The sequence below is a fragment of the Perna viridis genome, chromosome 4 (assembly GCF_037379345.1).
Source record: "Perna viridis isolate PV_CMFRI_1.1 ecotype Kerala chromosome 4, ASM3737934v1, whole genome shotgun sequence".
Taxonomy (NCBI): Eukaryota; Metazoa; Mollusca; class Bivalvia; order Mytilida; family Mytilidae; genus Perna; species Perna viridis.
This window is the reverse complement of record NC_142448.1, coordinates 29,400,415-29,422,196: the sequence shown is the minus strand read 5'-3', so window position 1 is coordinate 29,422,196 and position 21,782 is coordinate 29,400,415. Positions and strand designations below refer to the sequence as shown.

General features: G+C 32.1%; 1 protein-coding gene and 1 long non-coding RNA gene across 5 annotated transcripts; one reads left to right on the top strand and one right to left on the bottom strand.

The window, feature by feature from the left end:
* Positions 1-210: 210 nt before the first annotated feature.
* LOC148619657 (heparan-alpha-glucosaminide N-acetyltransferase-like) lies at positions 211-21,290 on the bottom strand. 4 transcript variants are annotated; one of them, XM_088579814.1, is made up of 17 exons: positions 21,151-21,290; positions 20,240-20,400; positions 19,230-19,351; positions 18,338-18,432; positions 15,389-15,458; positions 15,158-15,221; positions 13,662-13,834; positions 12,765-12,872; positions 12,113-12,264; positions 11,178-11,290; positions 9,932-10,053; positions 9,484-9,610; positions 5,627-5,713; positions 4,998-5,072; positions 4,433-4,503; positions 2,823-2,935; positions 211-634 (listed from the first exon to the last, which is right to left on the bottom strand). In XM_088579814.1, exons 1-17 carry the CDS (start codon positions 21,170-21,172, stop codon positions 459-461), a joined length of 1,851 nt encoding a protein of 616 aa, XP_088435940.1. In that variant the 5' UTR covers positions 21,173-21,290; the 3' UTR covers positions 211-458. The 4 variants fall into 4 exon arrangements, 3 of the variants coding, with proteins under 3 accessions (XP_088435940.1, XP_088435939.1, XP_088435941.1); XM_088579813.1 differs by lacking the exon at positions 21,151-21,290 and adding an exon at positions 20,881-21,042; XM_088579815.1 differs by lacking the exons at positions 5,627-5,713; positions 21,151-21,290 and adding an exon at positions 20,881-21,053.
* LOC148619658 (uncharacterized) lies at positions 631-2,680 on the top strand. The gene is made up of 2 exons (XR_015921630.1): positions 631-838; positions 2,351-2,680. It is a non-coding gene; the product is annotated as an uncharacterized LOC148619658 (long non-coding RNA).
* Positions 21,291-21,782: the final 492 nt, after the last annotated feature.

Genomic DNA, 21,782 nt, shown 5'->3' with positions numbered 1-21,782 from the left:
CATGGAAAAGTTATATTATTTTTCAATAGACAAAATGTTTATTATTGCAAATTCTTAAATGGATTCTTGACACGAACGATATTATTTTATTTATTTACTATAACCAATTGATTACCATATTTAAATGTATTTTATAGATTTTTTCCACTATATGTTGCTAATTTCAACATAGAATAAATTTTGTGAACGGCATATTGAAATACATGTGAATTGAATTACCGAATTTATTTAACAAGTGTGAATTATCGAAAATGTTTACACAGAAAACATTCGGTAAATTACTGCCATCTATATAATAATGTTATATCGACATGTCTTTATATCAAATAACAGACAAAAAGTAAATGAACTAGATATATTAAGCACCCTATATATTATCATTATCAAAGAGTCCCAGATCTGTCGCTGATTGGGCGTACATAGTATTACAGTATTTCTGTGATTTAAAATGTTCTTAATTAGATCACATAGAAGTCTCCTTTGTAGAACAAGTATGTCGATACCACCACCCAGAAACTAACCCCGTAAAGGTTCAAGGCTAGCTGACTGGCATGTGTTTCTGGAACAGACCAACTGATGGGAAAGTTATTGTGTAACAGCTCATGTCCCATATATATTATTATAGCATTCATTCCTGAAAAATAGATGGAAACGTTGGTACATTTAGTACGTCTGTAGATTAAGATTCATTATAATGATGTTAAAGTAAAAACAAGGACTAGAGACGATCAGAAGTAGAGAGAGTACCATATTTATTTACCGGAATAATTAGTTTGTCAAGAAAGCAAGTTTATGATGTCAACCGTAAAACTTCTGAAGAGATTTCTTTAGTATTATGGTAACATAACCTTGTTCTACATGTAATAGCTTATTTGTAAGAAGTTTAAAACGGTAAAACATGTATAGCTTCGACAGGATCTGGCACAGCCTTAGCTGGACAGCATTGCGAAGTTTTGGTAAATTCTGTTTGAAAAATTCCTATATATACTATATAACCATAATAGGTTACAAAGAACATTAAGTAACTAAAATCATACATACAAAGTAACAAAAGCAAATGAGCAACTCTGACTCCACTAAAAACTGGGAGCATGGACCAGGTGTACCGGTAGGGTACGCGTCCTCTGCTTTTCTAGAAACACCCGCCGAGTTGCTCATAAAAAGTCAAGTCCGGGGTAGACAAAGGAGGAAAGGAAAACTATGACCCGTTGAATAAATCAGTTTTCATGGTGCAGATGGATACACCATAATGATCCACGAGTTCATGATGACGACCATAAAACTTCTGTAGTGATGACTGCATTAAGTTCAACGTTCTAGACCACTCGGCCAACTAGGCTATATAAAAACATATAGCTTTCGTTAACCGAGTGATATTCCTCGTAAGTAAATCTAGATCGCAAACATTAGCACATGATGTAACTGAATAGGACAACCTCTGATGGTATCAAGTAAGACAATAGAAGATCTGTAACAGTATATAAATACAGCCACACCAAGTATATAATACATATAAGAAGTCTAATGCTAATGGGGTGAGGTGACTCTATCATCCTACTTGCTAGTACATTACTATGTAGACACATAGCATGCACGGCGAGGATCAACATAGTATGTTAATACAAGGTTGCATACATATATATAATCAAGTCTAAACTACATTCCAACTCTAGAATCGATGCGAGGTTGGAAATTTGCGATACAAATTTGGTCGATCCCTCAGCGGAATTCGAATCCCTTTTCTTTTCTGATATCTATGGCAACACCGCCTGCACTAAATCCAACGCTTTAGACCACTCGGCCAACTAGGCTATATAAAAATATATATCTATCGTTAACCGAGTAATTTACAACTACAAATGAGACGCCTTTGCATTTGCTGTGTTGTTAAGTGATGAGTCTTCCTCTTTCATCGACGTCGATCTCTGATGGTATGTCAAAATATGAGAAAGACTTCTCAACGTTCTTTATTATCCCTATTCTTTGGGATATACGTCATACGGAGATCACCGAATCTGGGATTATGTAGTGATATAACGTCATATATGTACCGAATTTACTAAGATAAAGAACATGGCAAAGTGTTATTAAATAAAATCTGCCACGAAGTCTACATCATAAGAGCAGAGGAACAATTCCGCAAGTATAGGCGTTCCCATTTATATACCAACTGTCCGCTGAACTGAACATATGTGTATTCGATAAAACATTCTAATATTTTTACATCGCCTGTATTTAGAAAATGATTTAGACTCATTTCACAAAATAAAAAAAAATCCTACAAATTACATTTAATGTGGATATTCCATATTTTTGAGTAACAACGATATATGATATTTTTTTCCTCTAGATTTCAACGCCAGGTGCGGGAAAGGAAGCGTAAGAAGTTGAAAAAGGTGAAGGTATTAAAATGCTGTTGTACTTGGAAATGCAGCAACAGACATTGCACACCAAGTGAACCAAGTGCACGAGTGAACCTAAACATAACTAAAAGTTACTGTAATTTTTTTATACGACATATTATTCTGGTTAAGTATTGGATGAAATAAGCTACAAAAGTAAATAATTGGTTCAAAGCTGTATAACAATGCATGTATAATTAGTGTGTGCAGTCCTTTAATCGTTTTTCGTAGTCTGTCAGTAATATATGTATTCACACATTACAAGTATTTTTTTAAAATCGTCTTGCATTGTATATTCATGAATAATTTTACTCTCTATGATCATTTTCACAAACATCATAAATGTGCAATTCAAGCCTTTAATATTGAACAACCAAAAAATTGTTTCCATGAATTCTATCAAATAATTTCGTTTCTTACCCGGATAGTAAAACGGAGCTCCATTCCAAATTTTCTTCTCATCAATAAGTATATAGCAAGTACACAATAGTAAGAAGGCAAATCCACCCAGACAAAGCACGAACGACAAAGACCTAAAATAATGTAATTGTGGCATGTTTTATTATCAAACATTCTTAAGTATTGACAGGCATATATAGTAAACAGTTTGGTTACCGCAAGTAATGTGGCCACCTAAAAAGAAGTACTATCTTCAAACAAGTACTATCTTTAAAAAAAAGATTGCCGACGCAGTAAAATTTGCTCTTTGTACTTACAATTTTCTACTTTTCATGCAGGAAATAACACATGACACGCAATTTCAATTTTCGATACAGTTTTTTTTTCGAACGACACTAAGTTATCAGTATTTAGCCAATCGGGAAACAGAAATGCGATCAGGTGACACGTGTTTCCATGGAAGAAATGGTCAAATGGTAAAAAGCGAAACTATGCCGACTCCGTCGGAAAACGAAGACGCACAGCCGACGCATTTTCTCGCTTTGTTAGTCTATTTGTTAAAATATTAAACCTAATCAGGTAATGGAATTAATCATACTAATTTACCCTTTTAAGTGTTTGTAAGAATCAGGCAAAATGGGAAAAATTAGAAACATGCATGTCAAAACCCCACCGATCTGACAATGCAATATCACTCAAGGATACTTTCGCTATTTGAAAAGACTACTATTATATCTCTGCATCAATTGCTTTGCTCAGAAATTTTTCGATAGAATTAATGTTAGAAAAATGGTTTTTGACAGAGCCGTTTGCCCTCGAAATGTTCATTTTCTGTGCACTTCAATGAAATCATAACTCAACGCAACAACATGGTATGGAAAATAGTGTCTTTTTTCATTGATTCTAATGGTGCAAATAGTCAAATTACACAATAAAAATGATGAGATTTTTCATACCATGTTTCACTCACTGCCTGATTCTTATAGAGAATTCTTATAGAGACTGATCTTTAATCATTAAATAATGAAGTAGGTTTAGATTCCCGAGATATTGTCATTGAAACCCCTTATTTGAGCTTTAATGACAAAAGTAGAATGTAATGCAAGTTTGTACAGTCAGTAGCATAATAAGAGATTCTTTATATCTGATTTGTTTTCAGCAAACTGTGTGATTACGGTACTTTGTTTCGTTTTCAACCGGTACACAATTTACAATCAAGTAAAAGACTGTTTTTGATTGAAAATATCCCGGACACAAATTCCCCCAATGGACCCTAGAATTTTACGTTTGTCATTAGTTCACTTTTGTCAAATGAAAGGAGTGGTCGTATGTAAGATCAATCGGTTATGTTGCCATAGTTAATCATCATGGGTGTCACGTAATGTAAAAGCAAACAGCAGTTTATTTCTTTGATAGGGTTACCCGTCATAAAAGTCAAAACATGGATATTTATGAAAATGAATGTATAATAAATTCATCATATCTAGGGGATGGTATGCCTTAAAATTTTACTATTTACACAGGTTTGTCTGAAGTCAGACGGGAATTTGCAGAGAATTTTGGCCCATATTTTTCGAAAATTAATGATGAACTATAATTAAAACACAAACCCATTAAGAAAATAACCATACCATAAATTCTTATTTACAGGAATCCATCCGTCATTCTTACTAAACTTACACAGAATGCCAGCCAATAAACACTGAATAAGATGAAACATATATCACTTATGTAAATTAATTATTTTGACCAAATAGAAAGAGGATATTACCTTCATGAACATATCAAAAATTGTTCATCATCTCATAAACAAAATTTTGTTATGACCTTGTGGCGTCATCAACCTTTTTTGATAATTATCTCGTTGAAGTTTAATTATCAAATTAAAATGTAAGGTTATTTAGTGTGTACCACGTGATTGAGGTTCTTCATAGACCGAAAAATATAAAAGTTATTCCTTAAATAATGCATATGTAGCTCTATGTCAACTTGCGATTTCTAAATTAAATACAAGAACATTGTAAAAACGAGTATCATTATAAGGAATGTCTAATTTTAAAGAGATTGTAATGAGAAAAGAGTATATCTCGTTAAATTTTCCACATATTGGAAAGCAGAGCCAATAAACGATCGGAATGTCTCACAGTAAATCACGAAACGGTTAACAATTCAGGGCAGAAACTGCTGTAAACTTACCAAAACAAATCCCCAGAAAAGAAACCGGATTACTCTGGCCTTTCTATCTTTATGAATAATGAAAATTTTACCAGCCTAAAACACATGAATAATATCTATGCTATGATAAAAAAAATCTATTACAATCAAATTACACTGTAACACTTGGATTATGCCTTACATTTTATGGATTCCAAATTGGCAATTTAATTGTAACCTTTAGTTGCTATTTGTTATTTTTGTTACTAGTATCTCTTTCTAAGAGCATTTTTTTTTAAATTTGATATTTTAATATTCTGACAATTACAAAGTATTAAGTAGCTGTAATCTTCTTTTTCATATCCATATACTATTGACGTGGACTGGACACTTTCTATTCTTCATTTGAACGATTTTGGTGTGGAAATTACAGGCTATGCTGACGTTTGTTACTCAGTCTCTTATTAACATGAATAGACAGGCCTTTTGAAATTATCAACAATATCCAAATAAAATGTCGTTGACAATCTACAACCGTCGAGTAAAGTCATTTGTTTTTCAAGACTTTCCAAGATTTTTTGCATTTTCATTGAGCACTGTCTACAGCGTCTCCACTGATTCTCAAACGTCAGACGTTGTCTGGAGCCTGCTGGAACACATTGTTAACTTACTTGTAATCCGAGAAAACATAAGAAACAAGACGTTAGTGTTCCTAAAAATCCTTCTGGGTCATAATGCACTTTACTATGATAAATTTCCTAAAAATGCAATGATAGATTGACTAAATGCCCCGAATCTGTCATTAGAAAACTTACACTTTCATATAAAGGTTCGACACACATACAATATGCAAGATTTAAAGATTCTTAAGGCATATTATAAATATCAAGACCAATACAGTCCTTGAACCGATCCGCACAACGATTTGTAGGATCGATGACCGGTGACCGATTTGATAGCAGTTTTGTTATATAAAATGGCGTAAGATCTGTTTGAAATTAAAAGAAATGTAAAATAAAAGTATAAATTGATGTATAAGTCTATTACATTACATGTATGTAAATTATGTGTAAAATTGACAAGAAAAACAATAAAAACCGTAAAATACAGTGACCGCTCTGTGGTCACGTGATGCGATCACCGGTTAAATGGATCGGTTTGACGGATCAATGACTGACCGGAAAGTGATCGGTGACCGATGACCGATCGCAATTTTTGTTGCACGAATCAGTTCAGGTACTATAACCATCGAATAAGTCAAAAAGAAACGAAAGCTATTTATAAGTTATAAATTAACTGATATAACAGTTACGCGATTCGTACATAACAATCCATGCAACCTCCGATATCGTTAATTGGTTTCTGTTTGGTTTAGGTACTATATTTGTTAGTAATTAGAATGCATTGTGGATAATATAAGACGCTTTTTAAACGATTAAGCATTCCTCTGGGTAAGTTGACTTTATTTTACAATATGAATGGTTTAAAGTATAAAATTTATACTTTATATTGGTCTAGGCACAATTAATCGTCTTCACTAAAACATATTTACAAAACGCTCTGATGAATGCAAAATGCCACTGTGCATGTTTTGACGTTATTAAGAATGAAATCATTTTAAAAACAGGATCAAATAATAATTACAGTATACATTCAGCAGTATGGCATCTTTAATTTGTTAAAAAAATTAACGTTTCTACATGTAGACTTGTTTCAATGTAAACATTACCTTGTTCGTATGGTTATGCAACAACTTATGACTGTAAATGTTCTAATATTTGTATGTAATGTTTACAATAACTGCGACTATTTTTGCACCAAATAACCTAATCAAAAGGATATCGCAAGATATCATTATCTTATTCAGAGTTACTTCCAACTAAACCACAAATGTTATTTCTATTTCATTTTCAGCATTTCGTAACAATTGAGAACTCGAAGTATAGTTATTGTTCAATATTTAAGTGATCAGTTTGACACAATAATACACCTTCATGGTGTTTTGAACGTTTATGTTCCTTCAGGCCTATCAGCATATTTTTCATATTCATTGCAGTCATATGGCAGCGCTTTGGTGCATGTTCTTCGATGCCTGCTGCTCGCACTTGACTACACTATACTATACTGATATATTCCACATTTGTACATCTTCTTTATCTAAAGTTTAGTTCCTGGTGAAGAAGGGTCATCATCACCTTCATTGAATTTTACTCTTGCGATTTAAATTCCCTAAAATATAGGATACTTTAATAAAACTTAAACTCAACTGCTAGTTATGTAGAAATGGAAATTGTATCATTTAGACGATATATGTATTGCGTGTTTTAAAGATTTGCCGGCATCAACTGGATGTCAGATGTCACATTCAAATTTGAGTATATACTGGCGATCCACCAAGTACGATTATTGTGTGTTAAGCAAATCTTAAGACATAATACAGTTATTTCAATTCTAATTAAACTACAAGTGTTTCAAATGTTCTGTAAAATATTGATGTTTTCAATGTCAAATAGAGCTATGCGTTTGCACCAATATCCTTTTATTCATACCATGACAAATTCGACGGTATCCAATAAAACTCTTCAATACAAACGATGTTACTGTAGAATCAGTATTATTAAAATATATAATGAAGTCATTGATATTGTTGTATTTTAATATTTAATGTAATTTCAAGTTTCATTGTCATAATTTGCATTGTTCTTTTGTAAAATCAATTCAAATCATTTGAATATACAATAAATAATCATTCGTACTGGTGACTGTTTTTTCTATAAAAAGATATTCATTTGTACATATTAATATCATCTCTCAAATGTACAAATATAGTTGCAACAAAGGAGAAAAATTGTCGCTAATTAACAGCCAACTACATACAAATTAAAATTATAATTTACTGTCTAGTTTTGTTAACTTTTGTGCTTTATTAATGAATAATGATATTTTCAAATGTTGAAATGTGTAGTAAATGACATTACATTTGTAAAACGTATTAAATGTATGCATTATAAGTACTCTATATTTCCTACCTTAAACGACCTTGTCTTTTCCAACTGGTCCTTCAAATAGTTTATAATACATATTTTTGTGTTTTTCTTGTATTTACTATGTTCCATCGAGCACAGTCGACTCCACACAGTACAGGTATAACGATACTATGGTGCATTTGTGAAAAAGACAACAATCACGTCGTGATGAAAATGTCACACCATTAGTCTTCAATGAACGATGAGGAAACCCCTATACCACAGGACAGGCTGCAACTTGCCAAAAACATCGTTTAACACATGTAGAGCGAAAGAGTTATCCTATAAACTCAAGTAACATTAAACAATTGACTAAAGGTGAAAACGAAACAAGACACACAGAGGCGCGAAAAAATGTGGCGGGGTTAAAGTACTTTGGCGTGATCACGACCCATTTAGAATCTGGCCACTGTGAAAAAAATATTACACAAATAAACACACCTAAAATCAGTTTAAAAAAGTCTGAGTTCCATCTTTTAACGGAAATAAAGAAACTAAATTTAAATTATACAAATATACAAGAGTAATCAAGGAAACCAAGGTTAAAGCGGTAATCAAAAGAATGTAATCCAGGGACAAAGACCAAACATGGAAAACAGACATACACAACAAAGAACATATAACAAAGTAACTAAAATTATACATACAAAGTAACAGAAGCAAATGAGCAACTCGGACTCCACTAAAAACTGGGAGCATAGACCAGGTGCACCGGTAGGGTAAGCGTCCTCTGCTTTTCTAGAAACACCCGCCGAGTTGCTCATAATAAGTCAAGTCCAGGGTAGACAAACGAGGAACGGAAAACTATGACCCGTTGAATAAATCAGTTTTCATGGTGCTGATGGATACACCATAACGATCCACGAGTTCATGAGTACAAACTAAGGACTACTAGCAATTAGCTGAATTGCCAGCTTCAGACCAGTTTTAACCGACAAAAGTAATGTCCCAATCGTATATAAAATCAATCTATTTATACATTGTGGATAATAGTTAGCTATTTGACATGTAAACTGTAAGTGTTTTATGTCTATATGGGTATATATTTTGCATTTAGTAACTAAACCAGCCTAAAAAAATTAACGATATCGCATGGTGCATAGACTGTTTGAGAGTAGGAAATTACATCCAACCCATCTATCTATCTATCTATCTATAGTTCTATCATCAAATCATATATATTAATATCCTCTTTTCAAAATTTTCTTTTCAGAATGTCATGCTCCGCTGGCAGAGCAGGACATGCTTACCCTTCCGGAGCACCTGATATCACTCCCGTATTTTTTGTGGGAGTTCATATTGCCAATGCTTTAGTTTTATTTGTGTGACGTCTTGTATTCCTTATCCAAGGTTTTTTTATGTTATTTTTTTTATTCAGTTGTTCGCTAAATTGTTTATGTAGATCGTTTTTGTTTCCTGTTTTTGACGTATTTTAATTATTATTGGACTGCTGACATTTAGGCATGATTTTGCCGGTACATATCACCAAACGTAAGATATACCTTACTCGTAGGAGAGGAATACACATGTTTTTCGCCAAAAAGTTTTCTATCGATATAACCGGCTGCACCTCCAGTACATTTGAAATGTTTCCCACCATCATGTAAACCACCGGGACCTAAATAACCTCTAGACAAATGGAATTAAATAATCAAAGCCTTTGATTATATAATCAAATATAGGCAGCATTCTACTGAAGTAGATTTAGAAGAATTTGAAGCGTAAATTGTGAATTTGATAATCCGATCGCGTCGCAGTGCACTCTCTAAGAAAGGTTAGGTTTTATGCAGCTGAACCAGTCAATGCAACCAGAACTGAATGAATTTTAGCTAGCAAACCTGATTTCAGATTATATCAGATATTACTATAATTGGTGACTTCATCAAAATAAGATAAAATGAAACATTTTCGAACAAATGCCTAAAAAATAATCTACAAAAATTAACTTACTTTTCACATCCATCATCAACTTTCAGTAGGAACGTTATCATAGTATGTATTAAAAGCACTGAAACCATTAACAGCCACTCCACCCAATAGTCTGTTATATCCTTAAATCGTCGTTCTCTTGGCTGACAAGAAAGAAAAATCGATTGATTAATTTTAGTTTAACTCGCTATCGCAGTCATTTTATGCATTTTAGGAAAAAACGACAAATCGAACAGACCCGACTTTAATCTAGTCCGACACGTTAAGCCTGATAGTGCTACTTCTAAGAAGCAAAAGTCGACAGGTAGGCAGACATGTCACTGAACTCTGACTCCAACCTTTAGACTAACTAACCCATAAATAATTTGTGCTTGGCGGAGAAGCAGTCACTACTCAGAAGAAAGAAAATTTGTAAGCCAGATGGTCTTGAAATGTCACATGTGATTTTTGTGTCAGTTCACTAATTGTCGGGCATGGTGAAATAGTTACTGAAAGATATTCCCCCTTTTAATGAAGTCCTTAAGAGGCTTTAAATATATTTTCCACAGTGGTCATATTTAAAAAGGAAAGGGTTCTAAAGTATTGTCACTTTCAGTTTATTTTTATGTTGCTTTAGTACATGGGGGCAACTACCAGCATTTTCAGCATTTTGCTGTAGCCGTGTCTAATGTTTTGGAGTCTGGCCCAGTGGCGTGAGGGTTTCCTCTTCACTCATTGAAGACCCATGGATGGCCTTGAGATAACGTCTGTCATCCCGATGGGGTGTTTGTCTCTTTGACATATTCACCAAATACATTCTCGTTATATATTTGAGATCACAACCATGGTAAACCTTTGATAAAGATATGATCAACCTCATAGAAAAAACATGACCGTCTGATTTCTTATATCATAGATACGTTTTACCAAATTTTACCCATATGTCAATACGGAATTGTGCTGTATAATGGTCGCTATTTCGTGCAACACATTAGCTGCGTCTTTTACAATTGAAAAAGCTTTAACTATTAGAATCAAAATAAATCACGGAAATTCCATTTATCATTGTTTTATCATGGACTAACCATTTATGTCAATATTTAACCCTTCGATATCGCTCGGAGTAAAATAATACGAATTCCGGATTGCAGTGATACTGGTTGTTTTGTCTATAGGTTTTCCATTATGTACATGCAGTATTGCAACTTCTTTTGGTGATTTACAGTAAGTTGCAACTGAAAGGTTAAAGTAACATAAGGTAAACAAATTTAAATAAAAATAAACTTACGTTAGCAGTCTCTTTCTTGTCAATCATAAACATATGCATTGTTGCTACTACAAGGTATGTAAGAGCAAACCTCTGTAGTACACCAAGTATTCGTATTTCTTTCAGAACAACAGCTGTAACGTTAAAACCATTCATGACTATTTACATTAGTCAATGTACAGGTGTGATAAAATTGAAATATTATTAATATAGTAAACCAACTGCATGATATGATGAATATTTGGGTTCTTTGGAAGCAATTATGGCACATTTACTAGTAACTATTTCAATGATTAATCTTGAAACGGAATGCAAAAGCTGCAAATTGTTTCTAAGGAAAACAAGGGACCCCCCGCCCCGCCCCCCCAAAAAAAACACAAAAAATATTTCCAAGGACAAAGGCACATTTAACAAAGAACATAAAATAATATTTTGGATAAGATCAACTATAAAGTTAGCCTCATATGAGTAAACGAATAGGTTAGCGTGTAGTGGAGCATAATTAGTTCCTATTTGAATGCCGTTTGTTGAAAAAGTCGTCCACAAAATTGGACAAATGTTGTCGATAAAACATTCCAGAATTTTTTCATCTTCGGCTGTATATCAAGATGATTTGGATACGTTTTACAAAGTGTGAATCTTTTACAATGTACTACAAATTTGAATGTAGGTGTTTTAAGACTTACAACCATAAATAATGCTTAAATATTGAGTCGGGATTTCAACTGAGTATGGGGGATAGTTGTGTACATAAAGACTCTTATATGTTTAACTCTATGCAATAGTGATACAGTGCTACCTAATTTCGATGTCCACATTTAGTATGACTATATTCAAACGAAATAAAAATGCTATTTTCCTGAATTATTCAAAAATGTTATTGTGATTATGCGTCGACAACATACGCCTTATCAGAATCGTAATTCATAATACTTTTTTAAAACTTAGTAACTTACAAGAGCATCCATTTGTATTTATTACTAATCCAAGAAGAAATAAAGTGCACGATCTCCGGAAAATCTTCAAAAATATTTTGTACTTCGGTGTTTTATTTTTCTTCAGACTTTTGAATGAGTATACCATCGAAGTACCCATAATAAATATAAACCTAAAGAAAAAAATCACGAGTAAGATAATATTTTTTTATACCAAAATATGTGTAAACAAAATACATGGACAATACTGGAATTCTAATGTACACGATAAATCGTTCATCACGGCATGAAATTCAATAAGAAAAACCCTGATGTTGATTGGATTGTTATACAATAATATTCAAGTAGGTTGTTTTTCTTCATTAACCTTTTATAGTTATAATATTTTATCTGACTGAATATAAAACTGTTTCTTGCTTGAGTAGACTCAATTAGAGTTACGTTTAGAAGGTACGTTAACAATACAATCTACATTATTTGTACTGGAAAAACACCTGTCTATTAATTTTTCATAAAAATGTCATTATGGCATTAATTTGCCAAAGCACTTAACTGTTTTGCCTGTTAAAAATTTATATGAAATATGAGATGATAGCCCACAAATCTCTGTAATATCTAAAACATTTGTCATCTTGCAATGAAATTTGCATACTGTGAACAATTATAATCTTACCAAGGGAAAACAAGATCGGCAACAGTTAAGCCGTTCCATTTTGAATGATTGAAGAACCAGTACTTTCCACCACCATAGTTGACAAATATCATTATAACTATGCTTATTCTGAAACAATGTTGGTGACCACTTTACAAAATGCGCAGAATGTGATGTTGTGATCCAAAAAAAAAAGAGGAAAAATAATGTGAATAAATTATACAATTGCGTCGGTAGGAAGATCAATGTAGATTACTGCATAAACTACCAACTTTGATTCTAATTTATAGTATTTATTTCTTGTTGGTTTGATTGGTTATTTCAATGACATTTTGAATCTAGAAAAGCTAACTGTAACATTCTTTATTAAATAACAATGTCGTTTTTGTTTTCTAATAATCATGCGAGTATTAATTACCTGTTGCTGTAGTGATTTCGTGGGTTCTATCAATTAAACAGATTCGAGGTATATTAATTTTTGTGGTTTTTGAACAATGACCAGTGGTTTGACTAAAATTGACTGGTAACATAGTCACTGTTTTTGTACTTATTAGTCAACTACAAAAATATCGAAATAGAATACACCACAAATATTTTTAAAAGAACTTTAGGAAACCACCCTTATGGTTATCATTTTCTTGGGACCATTGTCGGACAAATCAGTTTTGCAGTTAAAAATCAGTTACAACAACGGTTTAATGTTTGTCTAAAAAGTTTGGCCACCGCCATTTTCGTGAATTTCTTCTTTTGTAAAAAGTGGTTCTGCACTGAATTTTAGCGCAAGACAATGTTTATTTAATCATATCATATTATCTTGAAAAGGATGCTGAAATGTATTTATTACGGTGTAACATTTATTGATATGCAAGGTCACAAATGATTATTATATTTGCGCGAAATGAATATGAATTAAAGTACCCTCGGAATGTGTCCAGAGATTTCAGTCGTTCCTTTTTAGGCCTTCCTGTATTATCACCGTTAACACGAGGTGATACGTGTACTTCAGTTGATGACGTCAGACCCCCACCGACAGAGGAAATTAATCCACCTCTTTCCAGAGACCCATCGGGTCCTATAACCACATTTTGCCTCTGTAAAATAATTATATTGTTTTCTGGTAAGCATAAGATAATTTAATTTTACTTGTATCTTCTCTTCTGATTGGTTGACATTTTTTGTTAATCATTTTAAATATGATTGGGATATCATTCTTTGTATATTAACTTCGAATTAAAAATGTATTATATATAGAATGGTTGTAACATTGTAATGATGCTTTATATATATATATAAAAGATACTCTGTCTCAAAAAATTGTTTGATTTTTATTTTGGGTAAAGTATTTAGACAATTATACAAGAGCCTGAAGAGCCCGAATTGCTCCTCTGTCAAACTATAAACTATGTAAGAAAAGGTATCATATTATTACATGTACCATGTTTGACAAAACAAATACTGAAAAAAAAGCATATATTGATGAATACCTAAGTACCTAAGTACCTAAGGCATTGTAAAATGTTGGAAATGCCTTCAAAGTGTTTTAGAACCTCTGGAAAAAAAAACTTCGGGCAGGGGTAGCCTATGCCCTGTTCTACCAGCGGGACTTAGGGAAAATCAGCCAAGTATATATACATTTGTTAAAAAAGATCATAAAATGAAGTTAAATCATGGCTATACAACATTTTAATCAACACCATTCACCTAAGGAGACCATGTTTACTACTTAAACCAAAAACCGTTTAAATCAAACCAAATATGAAAATTAGTGGGAAAATGGCCGCCAAGAATATACGTCATCACCATACCATGTTTCCTCTTGAAGCAAAAAAATCATTGGAATCCGAGCAACTGGTGAAACTGGTCGCAAAACAATTTCAATACTGCCTATCAATTCAGAATATGAGTTGATTTCATTTTCATTATTCTTCTCTAGTTGTGGAAAATATAGGAAAAAGCATTTAGACCCCTATCTTCTTTTTTAAGTAGTGATGGCCATATTTTTCGTCCGGAGAAAAAGTGTAAACAATCAGTGTGCAGGATACCCTTAAAAACCATTATGCCAACTTTCATTACATTTTGCTGCATGGTTTAAGAGAAAAACATGTTCAAAGATGTTGGAATAATTGTTAACGACGATGATGACAGATGAAGACGTCTGACGCAAAGTGATGGCAATAGCTCACTTGGTCTACGGCCAGATGAGCCAATGATAAAACGAAAATTTATGTACTGCTTTCAAAGTACTTCCTAATAATTTCACCAAGAAGTTTATGAAAAATGAACGACGTGAAAATCTGGGCAGAACAATATCGCGAAGAGCAAATCGTTCATTCAAATATAACCATTTACCTTATATTTCGTTAAATAATCAATTATCTTTATTATTTTTTATAACCTGTGAACAATATACAAACCTCGGTTATCAATGGCTCATTCTCACTCAAGTCGTATACACTTAGCTGTCGCAATACCCGGTTCCTGGAAGACACAATTTGATTTAGATTGCAAATCAAGCACACAGAAAATAATAATCAAGAATTTGAACAATTTTCCAAAGTTTTTCAGTGAAAAATTAATTATTGATACTTGTAAGTACAAAGTTTGTGTCACACCTTCCAGTAAATGAGATAAAATGTGCTACCTACCACAGAAACTTCGAAACCAGTATCCATAAAACAGCAAGAGTAATAAGTATGGCCGTGGCAACATATAAAGCTGCAAAACAATATTGAAGTGAAGTTATTAAAATTCAGAAATCATATATATATCTTTACATGTACCATGCATATTTAAAAATAAAATAAAATAAAATAATTTTAAAGTTATCATTTTTTCAAACATATAAGCCACATGCACTCGTTAAAAGAGAAGTAGGATTACTACATTTGGTACAAAGAAGGGATGTCCGAGGACAAAACAATGTCGGGAACATAAAATAGACGACATACGAAAAACAAGACATTCACATAAACAAAAACAAACAAAAAGAACATATATCTCTACGACAGAAGGGGGTTGTGTATTGTATTACATTGACTTTCCTACAACCATGACACTCTTTTATTACTAATCTGCTGAACAATACAAAGTATGGACAAAGATATTGGGACATTTAAACTGACCAGTTGTTATTGTAAGAGTTGATTTATAGGTAGCCACTCACTCATGAAAACTTACCTGGTCAGGTGTAAGGCAGTCAATACTTACTATATTTCACATCATATGGAATCTTCTCAGCTTGTGAATGTTACTCACAGTGTGTTATGAGGGAATTTAGTGTGTTTTTTTACACAATTGGTATTTGTGTTGTTTAGTTATTGCATTTAGCAATTGATAGAAACATATTCAATGTATTTTTTTTCTTGCTAACACAGGAAAAGTAATAATGTGGAAAACTATAGTTTGTGAATATTGTTTATAATTTTCCAAGAGAAAAAGCTTTAAATCCACAGGTCCCCCAGTGGATAGCAAATATGAAATGACAAATTGAAGTAAAATAGTAACATTTTCACGGAATGAACAATAACTTGAAGCTACTATTTATTTGAATTGTCCCATCTCAAAGCTGAATCCATTGAATACTGGTTTTTAAATATATGCATTGAAATATACTCCTTCAAAGTATCGTCTTTAACATAGTTCTGATTCTTATAAATTTCTTACACATGTTTTCATATTATTTAAAATATAAATGTACAAAATGTATATACAGTTCTAATGAAATTTAATACACTTCAGCCATAAGTATAATTCCAATAAGATCATTTTTTTCACATAAAACACTCAAATCAGAACTGTTAATCATAGCACTTTATCCAAAACAACAATTACAAAAAAAAAAATAAAATAAATAAATAAATAAATAAATAAATAAATAAGAAAAATAAAACTAAGAAATATTCTCCATATAATTCCAGTTATATATATATATATATATAAGGGTCTGAAAAATTCCCAACGATGTTAGAACTGTCAAATTTGCGAATTTGGTTCTAACATCGTTGGGAATTTTTCAGACCCTTCTATAAGTTTACGTTATCTTCCCTGTATCAGTTTGATCCGATGGAGCAGTGTAGAGAATAGAGTCGTCACATTCTGAGACGTTATATATATATATATATATATATATATATATATATATATATATATATATATATATATATATATACATATATCATTGCACGTAATCCCAAGCTGTACTTCCAATGAAAAAAAGCTATTAATCCAAATCTTTAATTTGAAAATAACCATTGCACTAGATCCCAAACTACACTTTATGGTAATGAAAATCATTGAACTTTAAAAATGCACTAAATCCCAAACTATTACATTTGATTGAAAATCATTGCATTTTAATAATCCAAAGTTTCAAGGAAAACAGCATTTAAATCCAAATCTATAAATTCAATGAACTGCACTCAATTCAAAAAAGTTTCAATGTAAATAACACTTATTCCAAATCTTAAATTTCATTAAAAATCATTGCACTTATAATCCCAAATTATAATTTCCATCAAACTCAACAAATGAAAATTATTATTAACATGATACTTAATCCCAAACTATGGAAACCAGTGCAGTTAATCCGGAACATCATAATTCCAATGGAAATCCTTTACAATTAATAAAGCACTTAATTCACATTTAAGCTTACTCATTCTCAAAATTTAAATTCATAGCACTTTTTCAAAAATTGTTATTCATGTGAACCTCAAACTATTTGCATTTTGTATAACACTTATTTCTTAACTATAGTATGAATCACATAATTTCCATTAAAACGGTACCTTAGTAGGCCTATTCCAGCTTTATGAAGAAGGGAATAAATATTAATCGAGGTCTCATTTTTATAATGATATATAAGACTTCTGTGCAGTGTAGTTATGATAAAATAGATACTTACATATTCTATTTTAAATCATGGTTTTCAACCTTGTCAACAAAATACAAAACAAAATATAATTTATTACAGTAAATTTGAACTCCCCTCACTAATGATAAATAGAATAGCCCAGGTAACTGCTTCAGATTTAAATAACCAGGAGCTAGCTATGAAAAGATTCATAGGTGAGTATTCATCAACTCTTTCAATAGCAACTGGTCAGTTTAAATGTCCCAATATCTTTGTCAATACTTTGTATTGTTCAGCAGATTGGTAATAAAAGAGTCATGGTTGTAGGAAAGTCACAGTAAGAAAACTGCATTACTGCAGATCATGTTGAGACCATAGATTGGTGATCAAACATAATGGATGGAGTTAATATCGCAATGTGTAGCAAAGAATATGAATCGAGAGATAAATATTCTATATGTTCGTCCATATTGAATGGAACCTCATAGGAAAAGGATAACTAAACTGAAATCTGATATAAAAGCGTGCAATCATTGTTGCAATTTTGTCATTTTAGTCAATATTGAATATTTAGATTTGCAATTCTGAATATATACTTTGCATTAAGAAGGTTAACAGTATTATTTATTGGAATTTAAAACCTGTTGTAAGGTCTTTTTGTAATAATAATACCGTCAATATAATTCATGAAACTACAGTAGTTGATATAGGTGATATTAAGGCGATTATATGATTGTATTACCTATAAAAGAGCTGCTCGGATGATGCTTTGTTTCTAAAAAACAGGTATGGAAAGACAACTCATATATACCGTGTTCTAGAAAATGACGAGTGCCACTGAAAAAAAAGTTAACTATTAATATCTTTAAATAGTGGAAAGTTTAGCATTTTTGTACAGGTGGTGACAAAAAACAAGAAAATAAAATAATCACACTTAAAGATGAATAAACACACATGAAATATAATAAATAAAAGGTGAATACTGTTCAAATAAAAAAGGTAATAAATGCAATAAATAATTTATCTAACAAATCCAGTCAATATAAAATACAGACACTTCCAATGGTTCAGGTGATTCATAATGTAGAAAATCCCACCGAACAAACGGTCTACATGTGCTATGTTTTTATTTTACGAAAGTCCTTTCTTTATTTGTATCTGCATCTTTTTTTCAGAAAGTCATACATTCATTTCCTATTATGAATTCAAGCAAATCAAAGCAAATCAAGAACAATTACTCTTACAAAGTGCCAATTTTATACAAAATCTTTATATTTTTTTATCTCGAAAGTGAATGACAAGTTGAGATTGATTATGTGGTCTGAAAGTGTTTTTGAGTTGGAAATAAAACTGAATCCAGTGAGATTTTGGCATGCATGGATCACCTCCTGTCCCACCTTTATTAAGAATAATAACCTATTTTTACTGAATCAATTTATAGTTAACATTATTAGTCTAGTCCTGACAATTATTTGGCAAATCATATTCGATATGTTCTTCTCCAAATGAAAGGTTTTGTAATCTTGTTTTTAATTGTTTTCATGTTGTTAAATGCTCTTGCCGAGATATGGCCCTGGTCGTCGATACGGCATTAAAAAACAACAATCAATCAATAAATCTAACAAGATACATACTTGCAATTTCTTGTTGTCTCCTCAATTGATGAAGATGAGTTGATTTTGTATCTTACTTTCCACCTTGTGTCAATAAGAAGTGTATGATGAGTGCTGTTTTGGCTTTGTAGTGATAACTCGCACTGAAAATTTAGCAGTAAATATTGGTATTATATTTAATATCAAATATCCTAAGATAACTACTTTATTGTGTGTCAACGCATTCAATGGAATCAATGGTAGCATTGTCAATTTTGTCACTGCTTCGTTATCAATAATTTCAACGACACTGGTCTTGTTTGTTCACTAACTTAAAAACACTTTTAGGTCGTTGTCCAATTTCGGCTTCCAAAATATATTTTTGTATAATAAACATAGTTGATATGCTCACTGTTAAGATACTAGTTTACTAGATCCTAGCTGGCAACTTTTCATTGTTCCAACTGTTCGATAGTTTATTTCATGTCACTGCAGTAAAATAGAAGCATACTCTCAGTTTCCAATTATAACGGCAAGTCAAAGTAAGTGTGACTTCAGTTTTGAACGCTTTGGCAGAAAATCACTTCTTCCGGAAATGACTCTTTACGAGTTGAGACGACCACGTGCTCGTCTTAACTCGTTCTCTTGACCAATAAGGCATCTTAAAATACGCAGCGTCATAGACATATTCAGAACAAAGGCACGTGGAAATATGACGTTACTGTATACCATGTTTCTAGAAATGGTGGCGCTCGCTAGCAGAAACGAACAGAATATATATGTTTTTTTTTACGAAACTAGTACTTATACTAGATGCAAATCAAACATCTTTCGATCATGAAAAAGACAAGCCATGTAAGAACCTATTAACTCACTTAGTCAAACTCGGACTTTTTTTATTTTATATATTATTACCATAACTATATACATACAAAAGCCTTTTTTAATTCTTGAACTTACGTTTACCCTATAAATTGATTATGAATGGGTTAAACAAAGACAACCATGATACCTTGACACAGAACGTATTCTTTTAAAACTGATTTACTAACCTTAAAACATTCTTCTGTCTGTACATAAATATCGACAGGGGTCTGAGCTATAACTGTTAGTTGCGCTGTATCTATAGGTAACTGTGATCCCTCCAATAGCGTTCCATCGTGTCTCGCAAGGACTGTACATTGCTCAGATGTCAGTATAAGTGACAGTAACGCTTTAATTAATGAAATAAAAGTAAATACACATGTTCGAAATATTGTAGTAGATTTCTCATATATCACTCTGATTTATAATAATGACAATGAAATAGAAACTATAGTTATTCCTTTGAATTTGCAACTTGGTAAGGGAAACACAGAAGTTAAATATTTACATTCTGAGCCTCTGTTAACTTTTTTCTGCTTGACAAAAAAAATGTTTTTGGACTGTGTTATCATAATAACACAACGGAGTAGCAATGTCAGCGATTCTCTATTTATATAGTACTTGAATTATCAAGTCTGACACAAGCCATTCAAACTTTGGTTATCCGCATGTTTAGTACTAAACTTGTACTAAACCAAGTCTGACACAAGTCATTTATAGCCTTTCCGAGATTCTAGCGGAAATCAAATGATATAACCCAAGGAAGAGGGAAGACATGGAAAACAGACAAACACAACCAAGTCAATAAAGTAACTAAAATATTACTTACAAAGTAACAGAAGTAAATGAGCAATTAGGACTCCACTAAAAACTTGGAACATGGACCAGGTGCACTGGTAGTGTAAGCGTCCTCTGCTTTTCTAGAAACACACGTCGAGCTGGTCATAGCTGGTCAAGTCCGGGTTAGACGAAAGAGGAAAAACTCATGAAAATTTAAAAGGAGACAATTTGCTAATTCAATTATACTACACATTTGATTCAAGTGATATGGTAATACATAACATATTTGCATTAAGTGCGAAGAACAAATAAATCCTACCGTATAATAGAAATGAAAACATCGGAGTGTTTTTTTGTGTAGTACAATCTATCTATTCATCATATGATTATCTAAATTTGATAAATTATTAACATACCAGTTTATGAAATAAGGTCACTTATAATTATAGAGATATAGATAGATATTGAATATTAGATAGCATAAATCTGGTACACTTACATTTAGAGTACACGTTTTTTGTAATTACAGCGCAAGCAATGACAGTGTTCGTGGGATAAGCTTGTTACATGGAGATTAAAGTTTTCTTTGGTGATCGTTATTCAATAAATAGTTCATCAACCTTATCCCTTGAAGATCATCGCTATATGCGGGAAAGTATACAAGCAATCCAATTATCAGTTGTGATAAATCTACAGATTTAAGCTGTAAAACATACTTTGGCTTCAGTTTATTCATCCCACTGCTGACGCATCGAATTTCTTTTGCAGATATTCAAGATATTTACGAATTTTAGGACAATTAAGCGACCCTAAAATTTGTTTCCATTTAAAAAGATGTGCAGAGGTTGATATTGTAATGATATTTCATCCGTTGTTAATCTACCAGTCATGTTTTATTCAAGGAAAGTATATTCAATGCTTGATAATTCAAAGAGTGATCAAGGTTACGAA

What these genes read in the sequence shown, in the direction of transcription:
- LOC148619657 (XM_088579813.1), bottom strand. Translation starts at nt 20,932, where the DNA reads ATGTTCCAAGTTTTTAGTGGAGTCCTAATTGCTCATTTACTTCTGTTA. An exon ending in TCATTTACTTCTGTTACTTT is followed by an intron (nt 20,401 to 20,880) that starts GTAAGTAATATT and finishes CATTAATTAAAG; the next exon opens with CGTTACTGTCACTTATACTG. An exon ending in ATTCCTCTCCTACGAGTAAG is followed by an intron (nt 5,714 to 9,483) that starts GTATATCTTACG and finishes TTGCATTTTTAG; the next exon opens with GAAATTTATCATAGTAAAGT.